This window comes from Rhinoraja longicauda, chromosome 13 (genome assembly GCF_053455715.1).
Source record: "Rhinoraja longicauda isolate Sanriku21f chromosome 13, sRhiLon1.1, whole genome shotgun sequence".
Taxonomy (NCBI): Eukaryota; Metazoa; Chordata; class Chondrichthyes; order Rajiformes; family Arhynchobatidae; genus Rhinoraja; species Rhinoraja longicauda.
In genome coordinates this window covers 9,317,768-9,339,431 of record NC_135965.1, presented here as the reverse complement: position 1 = coordinate 9,339,431, position 21,664 = coordinate 9,317,768, and the positions used below count along the sequence as shown (strand labels likewise).

General features: G+C 38.4%; 1 protein-coding gene across 29 annotated transcripts in view; it reads left to right on the top strand.

Annotated features, from left to right (window-relative positions):
- LOC144599431 (disks large homolog 1-like) overlaps positions 1 to 21,664 on the top strand; it is a 354,144-nt gene that overhangs the window by 204,291 nt on the left and 128,189 nt on the right. For 14 of the 29 annotated variants that reach the window (XM_078410304.1, XM_078410303.1, XM_078410300.1 and 11 more), the window contains 2 exons: positions 16,907 to 17,005; positions 21,421 to 21,474. In XM_078410304.1, the coding sequence (XP_078266430.1) occupies positions 16,907 to 17,005; positions 21,421 to 21,474 (153 nt within the window). Of the gene's footprint in view, positions 1 to 9,981; positions 10,032 to 16,906; positions 17,006 to 21,420; positions 21,475 to 21,664 lie in introns of those variants that run through there. The other 15 variants (XM_078410310.1, XM_078410309.1, XM_078410307.1 and 12 more) reach the window with 3 other exon arrangements.

Below are 21,664 nucleotides of genomic sequence, written 5' to 3'. Positions count from 1 at the left end.
GGGAGAACGTACAGACTCCGTACAGACAGCACCCGTAGTCAGGATCTAACCGGGGTTTCTAGTGCTGGAATGTAGCAATGTAAGCAAAGTACTGAAAGGTTAGCATGTAACTGAGCCTTCTAATGGGAGTTTGTGTGTCTAGTCATCTTGCTTTGTTTTCTGTAACTGATACAGTTCACAGGGTAGTTCTGCAACTTGTGTAGGATTGATGTCAGTAAAACACAAAAGATTTTGTTTCATTAATCAATGGTGCTTTATAAATTACACTAACAATAAATTTTGGGTAATTTGCGTTATGTTTTAAAATTAAAAAGGCTTTATTGCAACTCCAGGCCTAAAGCAGTGTGCTTGATCCTTAAGTATAAACTAGTCAGACCATCCTGACATTGATCTAAGTAGAGATGGTTGTATTATAACGTGATAATTGCGTTTCTAAGAAACCTCACATTATAGAAAATTGTGTTATAAAAATGATTGTCATTGGGAAAAGGGGGTATTTGGGGCTAGAAATATAGAAAAAAAAGGTGCAGGAGTAGGCCATTCGGCCCTTCAAGCCAGCACCGCCATTCAAAATTATCATGGCTGATCATCCAAAATCATTACCCCGTTCCTGCCTTCTCCCTATATCCCTTGATTCCTTTAGCCCGAAGAGCTGAATCTAACTCTCTTGAAAACATCCAGTGAATTGGCCTCCACTGCCTTCTGTGGCAGAGAATTCCACAGATTCACAACTCTCTGGGTGAAGAAGTTTTTCCTCATCTCAGTCCTAAATGGCCTTCCCCTTATTCTTAAACTGTGACCCCTGGTTCTGGACTCCCCCAACATTGGAAACATTTTTCCTGCATCTAATCTGTCCAATCCTTTAAGAATTTTATACATTTCTATAAGATCCCCATTCATCCTTCTAAATTCCAGTGAATACAAGCCCAGTCGACCCATTCTTTCATCATATGTCAGTCCCGCCATCCAGGGAATTAACCTGGTGAACCTATGCTGCACTCCCACAATAGCAATAATGTCCTTCCTCAAATTAGGAGACCAGAATTGCACACAATACTCCAGGTGTGGTCTCACCATGGTGCTGTACAACTGCAGTAGGACCTCCTTGCTCCTAAACTCAAATCCTTTCGCAATGAAGCCTAACATGCCATTAGCTTTCTTCGCTGCCTGCTGTACCTGATGGCTTACTTTCAGTGACTGATGTACAAGCACACCCAGGTCTCGTTGCACCTCCCCTTTTCCTGATCTGACACCATTCAGATAATAATCTGCCTTCCAGTTCTTGCCACCAAAGTGGATAACCTCACATTTATCCACATTATACTGCAGCTGCCATGCATCAGCCCACTTACCCAACCTATCCAAGTCACCCTGCAGCCTCATAGCATCCTCATCGCAGCTCACACTGCCACTCAGCTTTGTCATCTGCAAACTTGGAGATGTCACATTTAGTTCCCTCATCTAAATCGTTAATATAGAGATTAGATGCTTTAACAAAGTTATTTTTACTGTGGGATTTTCAAAAAAAAAAATTTTTAATAGCCATAAGTGTATTTTTATTACTGCATGCTAAAAATACTAGAAGCTGTATCTTACATTGTTCAATATAGTACCATGGCACAAGTATCAATAGCAGTGACTTCTTTGCAATGTCAATGATCTTCCGTATGAAGCTAGTGGCTGTATTTTGAGAGATAAGTATCTGATTACTGCAGGGAGGTTATGTGCAATAAAGTTTTTCTTCCAGCATTGATTTGTTACTCCAAGACAGCCTTTTTAAAAATCCTGCTTGTCAATTCCGATAAGTGGTTCTCTAGTTCCTGATCAAAATCATAGTATCTAGGAAAAAAACTGCAGATGCTGGTTTAAATCAAAGGTAGACACAAAATGCTGGAGTAACTCAGCGGGTCAGGCAGCATCTCGGAAGAGAAGGAATGGGTGACATTTTGGGTCGAGACCCTTCTTCATAGAAACATAGAAAATAGGTGCAGGAGGAGGCCATTTGGCCCTTCGAGCCAGCACCGCCATTTATTGTGATCATGGCTGATCGTCCACAATCAATAACCCGTGCCTGCCTTCTCCCCATATCCCTTGATTACACTAACCCCTAGAGCTCTATCTAACTCTCTCTTAAATCCCCGAGCTGTAATGGCTATCAACGTTGGACTTTGAGAAGGTATAGAAACTGCCACTACATTTAACTTATATCAGAGTGATGGCAAGAACAAAATATGGAGGCGAGAAGGAACTGCCCAAGATCCAAAGCATACCATCTCATCTGTGAAACACAGTGGTGGGAGTGTTATGGCCTGGGCATGTATGGCTGCTGAAGGTACTGGCTCACTTATCTTCATTGATGATACAACTGCTGATGGTAGTAGCATAATGAATTCTGATGTGTAAAGACACATCCTATCTGCTCAAGTTCAAACAAATGCCTCAAAACTCACTGGCCAGCAGTTCATTCTACAGCAAGACAATGATCCCAAACATACTGCTAAAGCAACAAAGGAGTTTTCAAAGCTAAAAAATGGTCAATTCTTGAGTGGCCAAGTCAATCACCCGATTTGAACCCAATTGAACATGCCTTTTATATGCTGAAGAGAAAACTGAAGACTAGCCTCCAAAACAAGCATAAGCTAAAGATGGCTGCAATACAGGCCTGGCAGAGCATCACTAGAGAAGACACCCAGCAACTGGTGATGTCCATGAATTGCAGTCTTCAAGCAGTCAAAATACTAAACATGACTACTTTAATTTACATTACATTGCTGTGTCCCATACATTATGGTGCCCTGAAATGGGGGGAGACTATGTATAAACACTGCAGTAATTTCTACATGGTGAAACCAAAATGTATAAAAATGGCCCTTATTAAAATCTGACAATGTGCACTTTAACCACATGCGATTTTTTTTTCTATTACAAATCTCAAATTGTGGAGTACAGAAGCAAATAAATAAATGATGGGCCTTTGTCCCAAACATTATGGAGAGCACTGTACTACTTATAATGCTAAAAGGTCAGGTCTCAGCTTTACAAAAGGGAGTTCCACTACATTTCTTATGACCAAACAGCTATCTAATATTATTTGGAACATTACTCGTTCCTTGGATTTTTGGAGATGCAGGTGAGATTGAGATATAAATCCAGATAGTTCCTTTTTCAAGTGCTCATGAGAACATTTATTCCTCAAAAATTGAATCAATTTTAGTTTAGCCATTCATTAAAGAAACATAGAAGCTAGGAGCAGATGGAGGCCATTTGACCCTCTGAGCCTGCTCTGCAATTCAGTTTGTAGCTCATGGAAAATATTTAATGATTAATTTGAACATTGCACAGACATTCCACAGAGACCAATCTTTGGAGAAAAAATATCTCATTCCTTCAGTCTTTATGGTGTCCTCAAACATGGAACATTACATTTAATACCCTCATCCAAATAATTAATATTTATCGAAAATAGCTGGGGTCCCAGCTCCAATCCTAAAGGGACCTCGCTAGTCACTGCCTGCCACTTCGAAAAATAGTTTATTCCTACACCCTGTTTCCTGTCAGCCAGCAAGTGTACTGCTTTCATATCAGCAGCTTACACCCAATGCGGCATGCTATAATTTTGCATGTTAATCTCTTATGTGGAACCTTTATTGAAAGCCTTTTGAAAATCCAATATTGGTTATCCTTCTTTTATATTACTCATCACGTTTCAAAAAACTTTCAATAGATTTGTCATGTATGATTTGCCTTTCACAAATCCATGTTGACTTAATTTGATTTTTTTAAATGATGCACACAGAGGGGAAACAGCCGCTTCGGTCCAGCTTGCCACGCCAACCAACATGTCCCATCTACACTAGTCCCACCTGCCTGCATTTGGCCCATATCCCTCTAGACCTATCGTATCCATGTATCTGTCTAAATGTTTCTTAAATGTTGTGATAGTATCTGCCACAACTACCTCCCATCAGCTCATTCCATCCTATGGGCGGCACGGTAGCGCAGCGGTAGAGTTGCTGCTTTACAGCGAATGCAGCGCCGGAGACTCAGGTTCGATCCTGACTACGGGTGCTGCACTGTAAGGAGTTTGTACGTTCTCCCCGTGACCTGCGTGGGTTTTCTCCGAGATCTTCGGTTTCCTCCCACACTCCAAAGACGTACAGGTATGTAGGTTAATTGGCTGGGTAGATGTAAAAAATTGTCCCTAGTGGGTGTAGGATAGTGTTAATGTACGGGGATCACTGGGCGGCACGGACTTGGAGGGCCGAAAAGGCCTGTTTCCGGCTGTATATATATGATATGATATGATATGATATGTGTTAAAAAAAGTTGCCCCACAGGTTCCAAGTAAATCTTTCCCCTCTCACCTTAAGCCTGTGTCCTCTGTTTCTCGATTACCGTACTCTTATCTGTTCCTCTCAAGATCTTGTACACCTCTATAAGCTCACCCCTCATCCTCCTGTGCCCCAAGGAATAAAGTCCTGGTCTGCTCAACTCTCCCTGCAGTCCAGGCCCTCGAGTCCTGGCAACATCCTCGTTAATCTTTTCTGTTCTACCTCTTTTTGTAATAATATTGTGATTTTTGCATTCGTGAATCTCCATTACAAATGCTCTAGAAGTAGGAAAATGACCACCAAAATATCCATCAGTCTTGGGTACTCTATTTCAAAGAAATAATTGCAGTTTCAAACCTCTTGGTTGAATAGCAGGAGTTAAAATTATAGATTTTCTTGGTTTGGGGCTTTAATTAGTTAGAAAATAACTTCCACTATTCACCTTTAGGTACTCAAATATACATAAGAATTTTAGAAAGTATAAATTTTCTCTGACATAGAGACTGTTTCAATTTGAATGTAAGGCCTTAGAGGTTTAGTTGAATACAAAAAGAAATTGTCTCAACAGCTGCATCTAAATTATGATTTGGATATTGGGGAATGCAAGTCATGTACTTGATAATTTTGAGTAACTGTCAAGTTTGTGAATTCAGTGCACGGTGCGGAATGTTATTTTCTTCCTTTGGCCTTTTAGTACAAGGTAAAGATCATGTGGCTAATTTGCTGTCTTAGTGATTTAATAATTAATTCTGTCACCCCTGGTTTATTTTCATTTAATGTTGGAGCATTATTTAAATTTATTTCATGACTTAAAATTGAAATATTGCCAAAGTTTTGAAAGGTAGGAAAATATGCATGACCTGTCATGCTTTTGAAAATGATGTATAACGTGGTGCTGAAGAAGCAATTTTCGTATCACCAGTTTCCTAAATTCTATTTTATAGTTTGCTTATGAATTGCAGCCATCTATTAGGTAGGTTAGCACTTTGGGTAACGTTCATGCAGACAGGTTTTACACATACAAGATGTTTAATGAATAATGAGATAATCTGGTTTTGTGGACGCTGGTGCTGGTTTTATATTAATTTAAAAAAACACAAAGTGCTGTGAAGCCATTCCCAGAGGAATTTTATTTGAATATTATCAAACTCATTTTGGATGTTTGCAATACTTGGTTTATTTTTTAGACTGATACTTTGTGGCTAGTCATGTTCCATAATTGGCTGCAGTGAAAACTTTCAAGTGAAGCCTAAAATGTGAATGTCGGTACCATTTGACCATGCAGGAAGGTGCAGAAATCAGGTCCATCCCTTTTATCCGTCAGGTCCATCCCTTTTATCCGTCATGCATGCACCTTTGGCAGATTCCACATTATACAATCACTTTTATGAACGCAGGACAGAGAACACAATTCTCAATCATGATAGTTCAAGAGTAAGTAGATGGTCCTGGGAACAAATGCAGAATCTCCAAAAAACACAATAAATCTGCTATTTTTCATATGATCAGCATTTGCTATGTTTACATTGTAATTTTTTAGGTGCAAGAAATTAACACAATTAAATGTGGGCATCCCCAAGTTTTTGACGGTGATTCTGCTTCTTAGTCGATTGCACATTTATTTTTTGCAGCCCTCTCCAGCAAAATTAAGAGAGTCTTAAGTTCTGACAATTATTCTAGCTCTAGGCTTTAAAAATATTTGGTTGCATTGTATAAATGAATTTATAGGGACATTTTCCATCCGAGGTCCAAAAGTGTCACTGGATAATGAATCCATAATTAATGCTGAGTGAAGTGTGAAGTTTAGGTAGGGTGTTATAGGTTCGTATTCAGTGTTGAGTTGCTGAGTTACAGACACAGCAGTGGTTATGGATTGAAAGATGAGGGTTGACATATTATATATCAAGAAAATTACTCCGTGCCAGTTGTGGCAGTCAGATGGTGAAAACAATCATCCCAGAAGTAAAGAGTGGGCAATGTTTTTCGACTCAATCAACGTGTGGCGTTTACTGCGTACGAGGATGGGTAATGGTCTGTTAAGATTTCTGAGAATGCTGCAGGTATAAGACAGGAGATTGACCATGACTTAATCAGAGGAGTGAATCTCCAGGATTTCTAGATGGCAGGATTCTGACTCAGGAATTCTTGAGAGGCCATCAATGGCAATGAAGACTCTGTTAAATTAATATAACTGCAGACTGCAACCCGACTGGCATGAGATAAGGGACATTGAAGAACACCTTGAAGCTTTACAGAGCAGTAGTAATATATTAAGAAGTTAAAACCCTAGGCCTTCTATTGGTCCTATTTTAAAAAAAAACGGTTTTGGCTTTTGTACAGAAGTGAAGGAACAAGGTAACTTTCAAGGCCAAGCTAAAGCAGAGTGTGCAGGTACTTCAAAAATCATTTTTATTTTCTGTGTAAATTGCACAGAATGTTCTGATGTTCAACTAAACCAGTTTTGTGTAGGGAACGAGCCGAACCTCTGAGATGGTCATACCTTCAGAATGACCTGCAGTTGTGAACAAATAATATTTAAGATAACAGATACTGGAAAATATCTGAAGAGCATAATTAATATTTTTTTAGTAATAGAATCATACAGCATGGAAATAGACTCTTCAGCCCTTTGTCCTTACAAACCATCAACCTTCCCCACCCCCCCCACCCCCCCACCGTGCATTAATCCAACATCAATCCCATTTTTTATTCTCCCCTTATTCTCAACCCCTTCCGGATGGTATCACACACCCACGCAATAGGGACAATAACCAGTTATCAATTAACCTACCAAGCACGTCTTTAGAATGTGGAAGGAGACAGGGCACTTGCAGGAAACGCTCACAGTCACTTGGAGAACATGCAAACTCCACAAATAGTCAACTCATCAATAGTCAAAATGCCATACCTTCCAACGTCAATGAAGAAATAAATCATTTAGCACAATAGTCCAATCTTAACGAAGAGCCTATGCATAACTGTCCATGCCCATTTCCAGCATTTGTGCAACGTAATGAAATGCGAAACTCCACAAAGACAGCACCCCAGATCAGGATTAAACCCAGGAAGCGGCAGCCCTACTATCTGTTGCACTGCCTCCTTTACTTTGCTTGCATTTCGCTGAGGTGCACAAATGCTGGAAATGGGCGAGGACAATTATGCATCGGCTCTTCCTTAAGATTGGACTATTGTGCTGCATGATTTATTTCTTCATTGACGCTGGAAGGTATGGCATTTTGACTATTGATGACCCATGGCAGTAACGTGGATTGTTACACAAATCAGGTGATGTGATGAAATCCCTAGCATGCGCAGCAGACTGAGAACCTTATCCTCGCCTTGCAGCTTGTATTTAGATACAAACTAAAGCAATTAATCTGCAGGACCTCAGATTTTTTTATAACCTTTCTGACCCCAATGTGGGTTCAGGTTTGCAGTTAAAACCAAAACAGATGACTGAGAGCTTTAACTTTATAGTTTTATTGAGATTATGTATTATATCTTCTACAGACATTATTAATACGCTTACCACTATTATAAATGATTTGAGCAACAATAAAATCACATACAGTTTTACTTTCAAATCAGTTAAGCTGCTATTACTTCAAAAATCCTCAACTCAGCTGATTGTTGCTGTGTACAAAACCTTCCTCAACATGATTGGCCTCGCCCCACATTCTTAAATTAAAAGACTATGTTGACACTTCAACTTCACTACTTATGGCTATGGTTGCAACTGCTTCTGCTGATTGATCATATCTCCCATTCTTATTCCTCATTGTTCACTGATCTTGATGTGATTAGCCACTGAGACCCAGCACACACACTTTCATTACAAGATGTACCATCTGTACCTCGTGTTTTTGTTATCTTATTACGTAGGTTAACTCCAATGAGAAGTTTTATCATTGATAAATCCATGCGGCCCCAGCTTTTCAATGTACATATACCTTCACAACAACACAACATAATGCGAACATGGTTCTTGGTCATTAATCTCCACGGTTCACCTCTTCTGCACTGTCCCTCAGAGTGTTATTTCTCCATATGTCAATTTATATTCAGGAAGGCAATTCTACAAATCCTAACCAAGCAAGATCTGAAAAGGGCACGAAAGCAGTTTAACATTTCTAGTAGTCTTTTAACTTAAGAATGTGGGGCTAGGCTGATCGGTTAATAGTTGACAGGAAATGCTGCTGTTAAAATCTGAACTTGGCCCTATACCAGTTGATGTGAAATTGCCGAAATCTCTCAAATGCCAGTTCAACATTACCATGAATTGAACAGTGGTGCTTCTGCTTTCACTTGCACATTGCTGTCACAAAGCAATGGGGAATTCTGCAAGCTGCAGGCAGAGCCTGGGCCATCATTATGGCTTTTTATGCTGCTCTCCTCGCTCCTCTCTCCTCAAACTGCCCTGCCTTGACTGTTACATTATTTGTGGCTTTTGGAGCCTCAAATATGTACATCAAACGAGATGCGCTGTGGCAGCTCCATGGTGATTAGTCTGGATTGCTGTCAGTTTTTATTCATCTCTGCCTGTGCTTACCAGCTGATTGCCCATGATTTGAGCCTCACCAAGTATCCCTCAGTGCTTTGTTTTAAAGCTTTGAATCTGTGCATTTTCTGTAACAAATTTCTGTATTTTGCTCTTCAAGGGATATATCTCCAAAAATAATCCGCATGAAATACATGAGATTAACAATAAGCAACATAAATTTAAATGATGTCCTATTTGTGATTGCATTAGCTGGACTGGGTGAGATGGAAGTATTAGTAGTAAATATGTTGATTAATAACCTTTAAATGTTAACTTGAGGAAAAAAAACAACTGACAGTGGTTGTGGTCCATTTAATAATCTTGCTTCTTTGCTTTACACAGTATTTCTGACAATGAAATAGACTACATTCCCATATGTAAAATCCTTGGACTTTTGTAAATTTTTTAATTTGTACTCATAGAATTTTCATTTTGAGATACATAGCCGGGTTTAAGCTGCTCCAACTCTCGACCCACAGCATTTTGAACATCAGTGTTTTTTAAGAATGAAAGGTTCTGAGGATGATAACACGTTAGAATGTATTGAATGTATTTGTAAGGTGACCTTTGCCACCCCTATAACAAGTCTGTGCTACGCATTGATTATTCGTGCCTGGGAAAGAGGGCCGTCATGTGCAGTGCCCATTGGTGCTCATTAATTGGAGAGCGCTGCTGGCTAGAATCAGATTCTGTTTTTCTGCTTTCCTTGCGGAGCACTTTCGTGATAAACTCTCCAGCATCGCAGTACTGTTTTTTTAAAAACTTGCTGCCTGACCTAGCAATTTGCGATTTTTGCTTCAGTACCACAAAATCATTCCTCTCTCTTGCTGAGCTGCAAAATGACGACTTATTGTTACAAACATGCATACTCTTGTAGTGTGGCAGAAGGTTGTGAACTGGGGAGATTAATTCATTTTTCGATTAGCCCAAGGTTGCAAGTGAATTCGCATGAACAAGATCTGGAGCCTCAGCAGCAGCACTTTACTAAACACAAGTACTATACCTCTGCAACTCTGCCCATATCCTAAACTAAACATAGAGGCAAGTTCACAAACCTGCATGACAGTGTTAAAAAAAGCCCCACAAAAAGTACTGCTAAAGTGAAAGCAACCAGCGGCTGGTGGTCGGACAGCTCATGGTCAACTGGTTCCTTTGATAAGGTCAGTGTCTGTGGAACTGTTTGCTGATCTTTTCTTGATAATGTCAGTGCAGTTATTAGTGCGTACGTCAAAGTGAAAGCCATAGAACAATCATGACAGTAGCCCCTGTACAATGGAATTGATCAGTTCTCATGAATGTCTAATTTCAGGTATCTGGAAGATATCTGAAATTTATAATGTAACACACAAAGCTTTAAAAAAAATTTATGGAGCTGTTTTTGTTTTTTATTCAACGCATCATGCTGTTGAGTGCCTTGAACCCAGCTGATATATTCAACATTCCATTTCGCATTTTCATTTTATCAACATACCTCTCTTCCCCCCCTCCTGTAAAGCGGGCACCTTTACAGAATCCACTCAATTCAGACCTGGAGCCTCAAGTGCATGTATTCCTCCTCGTCATTAATTTTAGAAAGTGGTAAGTCGATGAGTTATCTGACTTACTCTGAGATAATATCCTGTAAAAGGGAAACCCTCCAAATATCTAATGCCAAATTTAAAGATACAAGTTATCATATCATATCATATATCATATATCTACAGCCGGAAACAGGCCTTTTCGGCCCTCCAAGTCCGTGCCGCCCAGTGATCCCCGTACATATGCAGTAACAAAAGAATGTGAATAAGCACGTGTTTTGAACAATGAGAAGAATCTTAGTTCGGATCTCTTGCTTTCCGAAAGTCCACTAGTCCATTTTCAAAATAAATTTACTTGCTAAGTTGTTTCAATACTTGATTTCAATTTATAAGCACTTAAATTTTTCTTTAGCTTCTACTTGCACTGCCCTGTGCCCAGTTTGATGCTTTTTTTGTCCAAAGTGTGAGTGGGCCATTAGTTCCTCCATGAGGCTGCAGTAAAGTAGTGGCGATGACTATTTGTTTTCATGCTATTTGCAGAAGCATAATGTCACAATGAGACCAGCCATGCCTGTACACATTGTGGTGCATGGATAATTCTGCCATAATGTTGTTCATCATAACACAATACATGTCGAATAAAAAGCTTGTAGGGAAATGGGTGGTTTGCGAATAGTAGCTAATCAACAGAATTAACATTGTATTTTTTGGTCCTGTGAAATGAGAAGGTGATTGAAATGGATTTTGAGTTCAGGAAACATTTTTGTTGGAGCATTGTTTAAACTTGGGCTGTGCACTGGATATTTCTTGGCATGATGTCATTGGTATTGTTTTGAACAGCTTCAGGATTCAATGTTGTAATAACCTTGAAACTTAACATCATAATTGTTTTACATCGCATCACTTTGTAGGTGACAGTTTATTGCCGAACTGTTGTTAGCCTTGTATTTGAGGATGGATTATTTCCTCTTTTGGTATGTGTTTTGTTTTGCGCTTATACAGGTAGAACAATAAATGATTTTGTTTAAAGGAGGTTGTATTTGAATTTGATGATGGTTTATATATAACCATTTGTGAGATAAGGGCATTCCTGATGAGGCTCATCTTCATTGCCCCTGAACTTGGTGGTTTACAAAAGGGTCAGGCCAGAGTTGACCATGCTGGTGCCTGAATTGTGAGTAGACATAACTTTTCCTGAAGGACATTGGTGGACTAGATGGCTTTTAAAGTAATCTGGTACTTTTATGGTCACTATTATTGGTACGAGATTTTCAATTCTAGATGTATTTCGTTAGTTGAATTTCAGAATTCCCCAGCTGCTGTGATATTTAAACTTCTGTCACTAAACCAGTTGTACAGGATACTCATGCAGCTCTATTTTTCACACTATTACGTTTATCTCTCATTCTTCAACTTGCATTAGCTGCCAGGTTCACAAACATCGGGCTGAATCATAATTTGTCTTGGCCAGTGGTTCAGCTGAGAATCAGTTTTCTTCCTGATGGTCGGTTCATGTTTGACTTCTGAGCCTACACATAGAAAACCAGGAATCTGAGGTGAGTTTGCGGCCAGCTACCGATGCACCACTCTGTGCACCACTCTGTGCACCAGCTTTATACTGACTGTGGCTGGTACAAGTAGTACAATCCACATTCTTCATTGCAATGGGATTTGCATAAAAAAGTAATTGCAAGGAAGTGGCGGATATGCTTTAAGATGAGCTCAGATTTTGTTTGGTTAATTTCGAGCATTCTAATGTGCTTCTAATTAATTTTTTTGTATTTATTTAAGGAAATTGATTATTTGCAATTAGGTCAGTAGTTCCACAGATCTAGCCAGCGCTGTTGCATTATTGTGAAGGAAGGAACTGCAGATGCTGGTTTACACTAAAGATAGACACAAAATGCTGGAGTAACTCAGTGGGTCAGGCAGCCGCCTGTCCCGCTGAGTTACTGTTGCAATCAACCTGAGAGGATACCTTACCCACCAAAAAGCAGATCCAAATTACAAAAATAAATCTTTCAACCCAAACTTTTCTTACAAAATTAGTTTCTTTAAATTTTATAGAGGACAACATCGACAACTTGTAGTTTTTAATGTATTTTGTGGGCAGTTAATGTACAATTTATATCAGTTGCATATATGGTTGAATGCAATATCTAGAATAAAATTAGTTCTATAATTTTGTAGGAAGTCAGTAAAATTAGTTGGTATAAATACAACAGATAAAACTGTCCAAGAAAAATGTGTGTCGATAGCCATTTATAATTTGATTATTTTTCGGCAAGTTGTTTGGGGTAAATTTGGAATTTGCTGTCTGGCACATATCCTTGTGCCACATTGCTGCTATTATGTTCATCTTAACATGTGTTGCACATGCTTGTCTCATTCTAGTTTTAGTTTTATTTATTCATGGTGGTTTTTATTTTGGTCATTGTTCTTAATTAGTTCAGTGTCCTGAGAGAGGTTCTAGTTTTTTGCTTTCTTATTTAGATAAGCATCAGTCTGCAGACATGTTGACCGTCTGTTCAAATTTGTATTGTTCTCCATTGTCTATTCAAATGCCCAAAAATAAATCTTGATTTAAAAGTTAGGTTTGGGGCAGCACCTTAAAGCAAGCCGCCTTCAATGCCCGCTCTTAGATCGTATCAGTTCCACTTGAGTCACCTGGATTCTCCTGGCATTTATCTATCACATTTGTTCCCATTATTATCCCAATAAAGTACCCGTTACAATTTAAAACAAACTTGTTTCCTTCTCCCAGTTCTGATGCTAAAACCAACCCCAAACATTAACTTTTTTTCCCTCCACAGTTGCTGTGATGTCTTTGATATTTTCAGTGTTTTGTGTTTTTGTTTTAATTCCTACCACCTGCAGATTTTGCTTTTGTCATCCACAAATCTGAGGTTATTCAGATGAAGATAAGTGATTTGTGTAGAACTGGGATGCGCTCATGATTGTTTTTGTTTGTTTCCTTAATTCTCGTTAAAAAGCTGTGGTTAAAACTTTTCACTGGTTTGAAAATAATTATTCAATTGGCCTGGACGGCATTGCATTACACAGTTGATGTGTTCTTCTCCGGACCGATACTTATGTGCAAAATAGCTGTTCTGTTTACATGGGAATTAGTCATTTGGCTTCAACCTTAAACATTGTACGTAAAGTATTTAATGAGATACTATACAAATGCAATGTTCTTGATTGAGTAAAACTAAACATCGACAGGGTTAATCGGAAGATAATAAGAAAGAGAAAAGATAACCACACTCACTTGCACGAATACAAAGCTTGATCAATGCTGATGTGTGATGGGTTGTTGACGAGACTTCAACCCTGGACTCGATCATCTACACAGTCTGCTCTGCTGGACTTCCATGGATTCTAAGGCTGCAGAGTAGTTTTCTGGGATTTATCATTATTAACAGAAGCGATTTCTGGAGTCTTTTAGTGGCACTGGCGGCACGGTAGCGCAGCGGTAGAGTTGCTGCTTTACAGCGAATGCAGCGCCGGAGACTCAGGTTCGATCCTGACTACGGGTGCTGCACTGTAAGGAGTTTGTACGTTCTCCCCGTGACCTGCGTGGGTTTTCTCCGAGATCTTCGGTTTCCTCCCACACTCCAAAGACGTACAGGTATGTAGGTTAATTGGCTGGGTAAATGTAAAAATTGTCCCTAGTGGGTGTAGGATAGTGTTAATGTGCGGGGATCGCTGGGCGGCACGGACTTGGAGGGCCGAAAAGGCCTGTTTCCGGCTGTATATATATATATATATATGAACATATAATATCTGAGTTGAAATCTAATGGATGTCCAGATTAAAAATTTCACTGGTGGAGGTCAGATATATTTTAAAAGGGTCGTTTTGACAGGCAACAAAGCACCTCCCCCCCCCCCCCCCCCCCCGAGATTTCGCCCCTTGACCTATTCACCATTGGGATTTCATTGCCTGATTTGGGTGAGGAAGGCACACATGATCCTCTGTTCAGCCCAGGTAAATTGCAGGTGTTCTGGAACCATGTTGGTGCACCAACAGGCCCATGCCCTCCAGGGACAATTCCTGCACCCTCTCCCATGCATGCTCCCTGGGGTTATTTAACGCGTTGTTTGAGCAGCTTTTGAGGTGTTGGGAAGACTTTAAGTAAAATTTGAAAATATTAACAATCAAATTATGTTTGCCGATGTAAAATTTCATAAATGAATTATAATACAATTTAAAAAATTTAGTGCAAAACAAATTAGCTGTCGTGAACACCCACTTTCCTTCAATCTGAAGAAGGGTCTTAACCCGAAACGTCACCCATTCCTTCTCTCCAGAGTTACTCCAGCATTTTGTGTCTATCTTCGATTTAAACCAGCATTTGCAGTCCCTTGCTACTCACTTTTCTTGCTCCTTTGATTCATTCTTAGTTTTTTTCCTGTTTTTCTCCCTATCACCTCAATACTTGCAATCCGAACTAAAGTGTTAATAGGAAGAATAGACTGACAACAATAAAGATCATAAGGAAGATGCAGAAACAGGCACAAGTTCCCTTGAACGGAAATCCAAATATAAGTGGAAGGTAGACACAGAATGCTGGAGTAACTCAGCGGGACAGGCAGCATCTCTGGAGAGAACGAAAGGGTGACGTTTCGGGCCAAACCCCTTCTTCGGACTGAAATATTTGGGACCAGATGGATGAATGGCTGCTGGCTTGCTGTGGTAGCCTATGCTGTGTACAGCAGAAGCAGTATCCAGTGCAGGAATGCCAATTCACCATGAATAATGTATTTTTGTGCATATTTAATGTTTCTTGCCCAAGTTTATATATGTGCCACATCCATTTTGAGGTTTATATTGGTGCTGCCTTCAGATTAATTGCCTTTCAGGGTTAATAAGTATTTATTAAGCAACGTTTCATTTTTTAATATTACTGTTACTGTTTAATTTCCAAGCTTTTAATTTCTTAAATTATTCTTAAAATACTCAACATAATCACGTACTTAACACACTAACCATCTAATTTTTGAAATTGAAAATGTATCACAGAGGAATTTCCTTTCTTTTATACAATGAGGATGATAATTTGGTTTTTATTGAAGTAAAAACCTCAGGTGTAAATTGGTTCATATGTCAAATAACGAACATTGGTGTATTTTAATGCATTGAGAGAAATGGTCAAATCCCATTGCTTAAGATAGCAATTGTATAATTTTATATTTTTGTAGATATATTGAATTTTTGCTAAATCTTGCATAGGTATTTTTGGTAAAGAGTGAATCTGGTGGAAGATATTAGATTTTTTTTGTGCGAATTTAAACCAGTACAGTGCAATCTCGATATAACACACCTGTGTATATCATATTTTGGATATGCTTTGACTATTAGCATCCCTTCCAATTCACGAAATTTATTTCATGACAGTGTAAGATCAAAGTCTGTAGTCCGATATTAGTTTTAACCTTTTCAGGTTGTATTGGATTTACAAAGAGAAATTAAAGGATTAAATGTCTGGGCAGAATTATGGCAAACTGGTTCTAATGTGTGCAAAAGTGGAGTCATGAAAGTTTAGTGTCTGCAGAACTCATCCCTCTATGAGTCACTATCTGTAGACTTGTACCCAGTGAGAATTATATTGGAGTCTGAGACCTATACCTTAGAGAAGGGTTGGTATGTCTGCACCAGTCATGTATGGTTAATATGTATGCACCTGTTATAAATGGTTAAGTGAAATGTTATGGCTCCAATGTTCTTGAAATGTTCTCTATGTTCAACTGCACCCCAGTTATTCCAGTGTCACAGGTAGACAATTAGAATGCAAGAGATTTTTGTTTGCCAAATCCCCTAAGATAAAGCAGTACAAGGAAAAGAGTAATAGATGCTGAAACGGAATTGGCAGTTCATTGCTGGTGACCGTTGGAACTGTTCCCCAAATTTTAGCTTGGAATTCAACAATTGACATTGTGTGGCGATACTGGGAATGGATGTTGTATCTATTCGAATTCTGGGAGTGTATGCGTTTGTATATATACAATTGCATTGATGAGGTAGTTTTCTGTTGGATGAGGGCATTGGGACATGGCGCCATGTCATGGGAATGAAAGTGCAGCTCTTTAGAGAGGGACTCCAAAATTAATGAAATATGAGATGCAAGGAACTGCATGTGCTGGTTTACAAAAATGGCACAAAGTGCTGGAGTAACTCAGCGGGTCAGGCAGCACCCATGTTCTCTGGAAATTTGTTTAAAATGAAATATTAGGTTTACAAGACCCCGGTGCTAAAGGTGTCCCCCAATAGCTGCCTTATATCAAGGTTGCACTATTGTTACATTAATTGTTCAGAAGGAAATAAACACTCTCATGTTTGACAATTAAATCTTGGTTTGTACTTCACTTTTTCCCTCAAAATTCTTATTTGTTATTTTCTCTGAATTTTTGAGTTTGCTATTAAGCAGTAAATTTTGCAATTTATTATGTTATTAGGATTAATTGTGTTGCTATGCTGGTGTGCACCTTGAATTTGATCCCTTTGCTATTGTTTAGCAGATAGAGGCTTCTCCTCCCTCTACTCCTGTAATCCCTGTGATCCCTGTTATGCCAGTCCCCGCTGAAGCCAGTGTCTTCTCGTCTGACAGTCAACAGGTTTTGTTACTTTTTCTTTTTTTCTTTTGAATGTTTTGATTCTGTTGCTGTATATTTAAAACTTATTTTGTGCATTGTTTAATCTTAATATTATGGTTTTTTTTAGATCACTGTATTTCTATGAAGAGTAATTAGAACCAAAGTGACAAAGTGATAACTTTGGCTGAAATTTTAACACATCCAATCTTGAATCCCCTCCAGAGTACTGACCTGCTAGCTCACTGGCTCTTTTCTAATACATATTGCCCGATATTTTCATTATTTAGTAATCTTCAAGGTTACATGCTACCTGCACAATAATCTTCTGGTATGCATTGTATATTTTATTCTCAAATTCATTTTTTTGTTTGATTTGACATTAAGTGATCCTTTAAAACTGCACCAGTTCTATCCTCTCAAATCCTGTGAAAATAAGGTATCACTTCACCTTTTCAATGTCAGGTTTATGTAGTACAATATCAGATTAATGGGGTGGATCATCTGGAAGATTGTACTGGATGGTCGGCACAATTTTTCCCACTTGCCAATCAGAGATGTTTTGCATACCCACACGAGAATGTGTAGCAATATTTTGCAACTTCAATTATATTTATTACATTGAAATAATTTCACTGAATTTGTATATGGATTCCCAAGGCTAAGGTGTTCTTTGGTTCTGGTTGCCTGCCTCAGGAATATGATGAGATGGTGCAATGATATAAATTAATAGAATGACTCTGAATTTTTATTTGAAAGTGTGTGATGGGAAAGCAGAGATGTTTGCCTAAATTGAGCTACTTCAACAACATGGAGAACGCAAAGATATGAATAAGTCATAGTTCTATAGTATGGAACCAGACCCTTCTTCAACTCAGCATGTCCATGCCAACCAAGTTGCTTATCTGAGCTAGTCCCTTTTGCTTGCTTTTGGCCTTTATCCCTCTAAATCTTCTCTATCCACATACCTATCGAAATGTCTTTTAAATGTAGTAATGGCAGTTGCCTCGACCACTTTGTCAGCTAGTTCCACATATCCACTGCCGTTTGTGCATAAAAAGTTGCCCTTCAGGTCCCCTTAAATCTTACCCTTCTCACAAATCTATGCCTTCCAGTTTTAGCCTCTCCTGCCATGAGGAAAGGACTGTGACCTTGTCTATTCCCCTCATCATTTTATATACCTCTATTTAATATCCATTTGCCATCCCTTTGCCCGTCTTTCCAGTTGATCACTATCCAATTGTAACCTTGGATACTTTTTTTCCTCACGATACCACCAATTTCAATGTCATCAGCAAACGTACTAATGATGACAATTCATTCTCATCCAAACTGTTAACATAGATGATGAACCACAATGGTCCCCACACCAATTCCCACAGCACACCACTAATCACAACCGTGTGGGGCAATCTCTCGTTTGATGCTCATGTTTTGAATTTCCTAGTTTATTATGCTTGAATTTTATGAATCAGTTAGTTATGGAAATTGCTGTTTCAAACCCAGTAACTACTTCACTGAATATACATCACTACAGAAAAATTCATTTGGAGCAGAAATTGACACACTAATTAGTAGGAACAATGTTTTAATCTAGATACTTCAATCTTGGGGCTTCATGGCACAGATTAACTTGTTCTGGATGATGAAAATGTGTACAGTTACAATTGCAACAGACATTCAAATCACACAGTTCTTAAAGCACTTTAAGTTCAGGGCAAAAGATCAAATTACCTTTATTTTCTAAACACCGATCTTGATCCTTTTTTATATTTATTCAACCCTCAAAATACACATTTCTTAAGGCTTTCATTCAAGATGTTAATTTGTCAAAACTCTTGGTTCCTTTATGCTTTTTTTTTTGCTTCAATTATTTTTTTTGTTTTGCTCCTTGCCAAATTACATATTCCTTCTGCAAACAAGATCAATTCCTTTCAGTAGTTTAGACTGTTGGGCTGCACAATCCCATTTCTATGCTCTTGTGCTTGATGATTCTGATCTCCTTGGGTAAAGAATATTTACCCATCACAAGACAATGAATGTTTTGGGTATTCACTCTTTTCTCTCTCTCCCTTCCTTCCAATCATGTACCTGTTTTTCTGGATAAGAATGTATTTTCTCATGCAGGTGATCACAAAATCATGCTAGCATTACTATTTGTATTTTGTCCTTGCCAATGGTTATTTCCTGCCTTATCCATACAATCAGGATCAATCCTTGATTAATCAATGATATGTAATCCTACATGACAGCGTGGGTTTCCTCCGAGATCTTCGGTTTCCTCCGACACTCCAAAGACGTACAGGTTTGTAGGTTAATTGACTTGGTATAAGTGTAAATTGTCCCTAGTGTGGTTAAGATAGTGTTAATGTGCGGGGATCGCTGGTCGGCGCGGACTCAGTGGGCCGAAGGGCTTCTTTCGCGCTGTACCTCTAAACTAAACTCAAAAAATGACCATTTTCCTTTATTAGTTCTACCTATTCTGCTGAGTTGCATCATTTGGTTCTAGTTCATTTGGCTAGTAAATATTGATTCAATAGAGAATACAAATTGTAAAATTATCATCTTCAAAAGAAAACTTTGTGATGCTGATCTTAAAAACATCATATTGTTTTGTCAATTTTTTTAAGCTACTTTGCAGGTGTAACTTATTAAGAATAAATGCATTGCTATAAATATTAATTGCTCATGGCCTAGAAATGCAGAACAAAAAAGATTTAGCTGAATTATTAATGTATTAAAAAATCCCATTTCTCAATGAAGGAAAATAAATGAAAATGCATTCTTATCCTCAAAAGACCAAATGAATTATTTATGTTGGGTTTTTCTCCATGTATTTGCTCCAAGGAGTTTTTATTTTAACTGCCTCTTATTCACACAATATTCTCTTACCGATAGTGTAGATAGTTTTGGCATTTTGCAATCTTTAAACAGTTTTACAAATTGTGCCATTTACAACTGCTCTCTTTTATATTTGTGCTTCTGAGGAAGCACTTTTGATCCATTTAGTGCTCCTTTAGACTCAGCTCAAATGCAGTTCAAGTAATGTTCAATGCACGTAAATGACAAGAAAAGTTAAGGTCTTTAAGGATGTAATTAAAGGGAAGGTCACAGTTGATATGAAATTCAAAGGAAAAATACGACTTGCCCTTCACCACAAAGAATTTCTTGTAGAAAAATTGTCGAAAATCCACTGTATATTCACAGCAGGGAAAATTTAGACAGGATATCATATGGATGTTTTGCACATGTGAATTAAAATATAAGGAATATTTTGGAGGATGCTAAACTGGATTTAAAAATAGTTATTCTTCGGAAAGCATAAAATGGGTTAAAACTGTTTTGGGGCTTCACCTGTTCACTGCACATGTCTCTGGATGTGGGTCTATATACCATTTTTTTTTTCTTCATAAAACAAATGGAAGGTTGATGTGTTAACAGGAGGCATTTTAATTTCTATAGCAGGTGTGTGAATTAATGCATTTTGATTCAAGCAAACAAGGCTGTGCAGATCAGAAAGGGGTGGGTTTCTTGACTACTGGTCCATGGGGCTTTAAATAGCTTGAGGCGATTAAGCTATTTGGAGATTTAGAATATAAATGCTAAGAAGTAATGAGTGCTCAAGCGTTGTGCTCAAGAGTAATGATTCGTGATTTTTAAAAATGTAAGAGTTTAATCTTTTGATAATATGGATTTTGGGACAATCCGAACATTTTCTTAAAATACGAAAGGATAAGATAGACAGCTGTTTCCACATTTGAAAGGGCAAGAATGAAGTTGCACAGATCAGCTTCAACATGAGTTAGAACAGGAGAGTTCTTCACAGGTATGTCAAGCTATTGAGTTCATTACAAATGGTTAGTGGTTGACATTCAAGTTCATGTTGGATGTTGAAGAAGGGATATGGAAAGAGGGTGGATAAATGTGACTTGGAATATGCTCACATGGAAGGTGAGACTGAAGGTCATGTGGTCGTTTCTGAGGTGTAACTTTCAGCTCGTATCGTTGAGAAACGTAGGCTCTTCTCCATCGTTGCACTTTTGTAAAAATTCAGAAAACCATTTAAAAAAGGCATTCAAATTTTGCAAACTGAAGTACAATTAATGAGCCAGAATGACAGTATATCATTCTATTCTATATGCAATAGACAATAGACAATAGACAATAGGTGCAGGAGTAGGCCATTCAGCCCTTCGAGCCAGCACCGCCATTCAATGCGATCATGGCTGATCACTATCAATCAGTACCCCGTTCCTGCCTTCTCCCCATACCCCCTCACTCCGCTATCCTTCTCCCCATACCCCCTCACTCAGCTATTTTCGTGTGAGAATGTCTGAAATGGATGGAGTGTTAAAAAATTATGTTTTACATATTGATTTCCATTTTTAACATGATTTGCTATTCTGACATTGTAACCAGGTTGTCTTCATTTTTTAAAGGCGAATCCACCTCCAGTTGTGGTGAATACAGATAGTTTGGAGTCTCAACCATATGTAAGTTACATTTTTTAAACTAGTTTGTATCTGGATGATTTGATAAACATTTTAATTCTCTTTCCATTCATATAGCAAGATTTGCTTTTTAGATTAAGCGCCTTGTTGTTGAAAATTGATATTCAAACTATTGGGATTGAATGAAAGCAGACTGTCAGCAGTGGACAGACGTCTTGGCATTATTAAATAC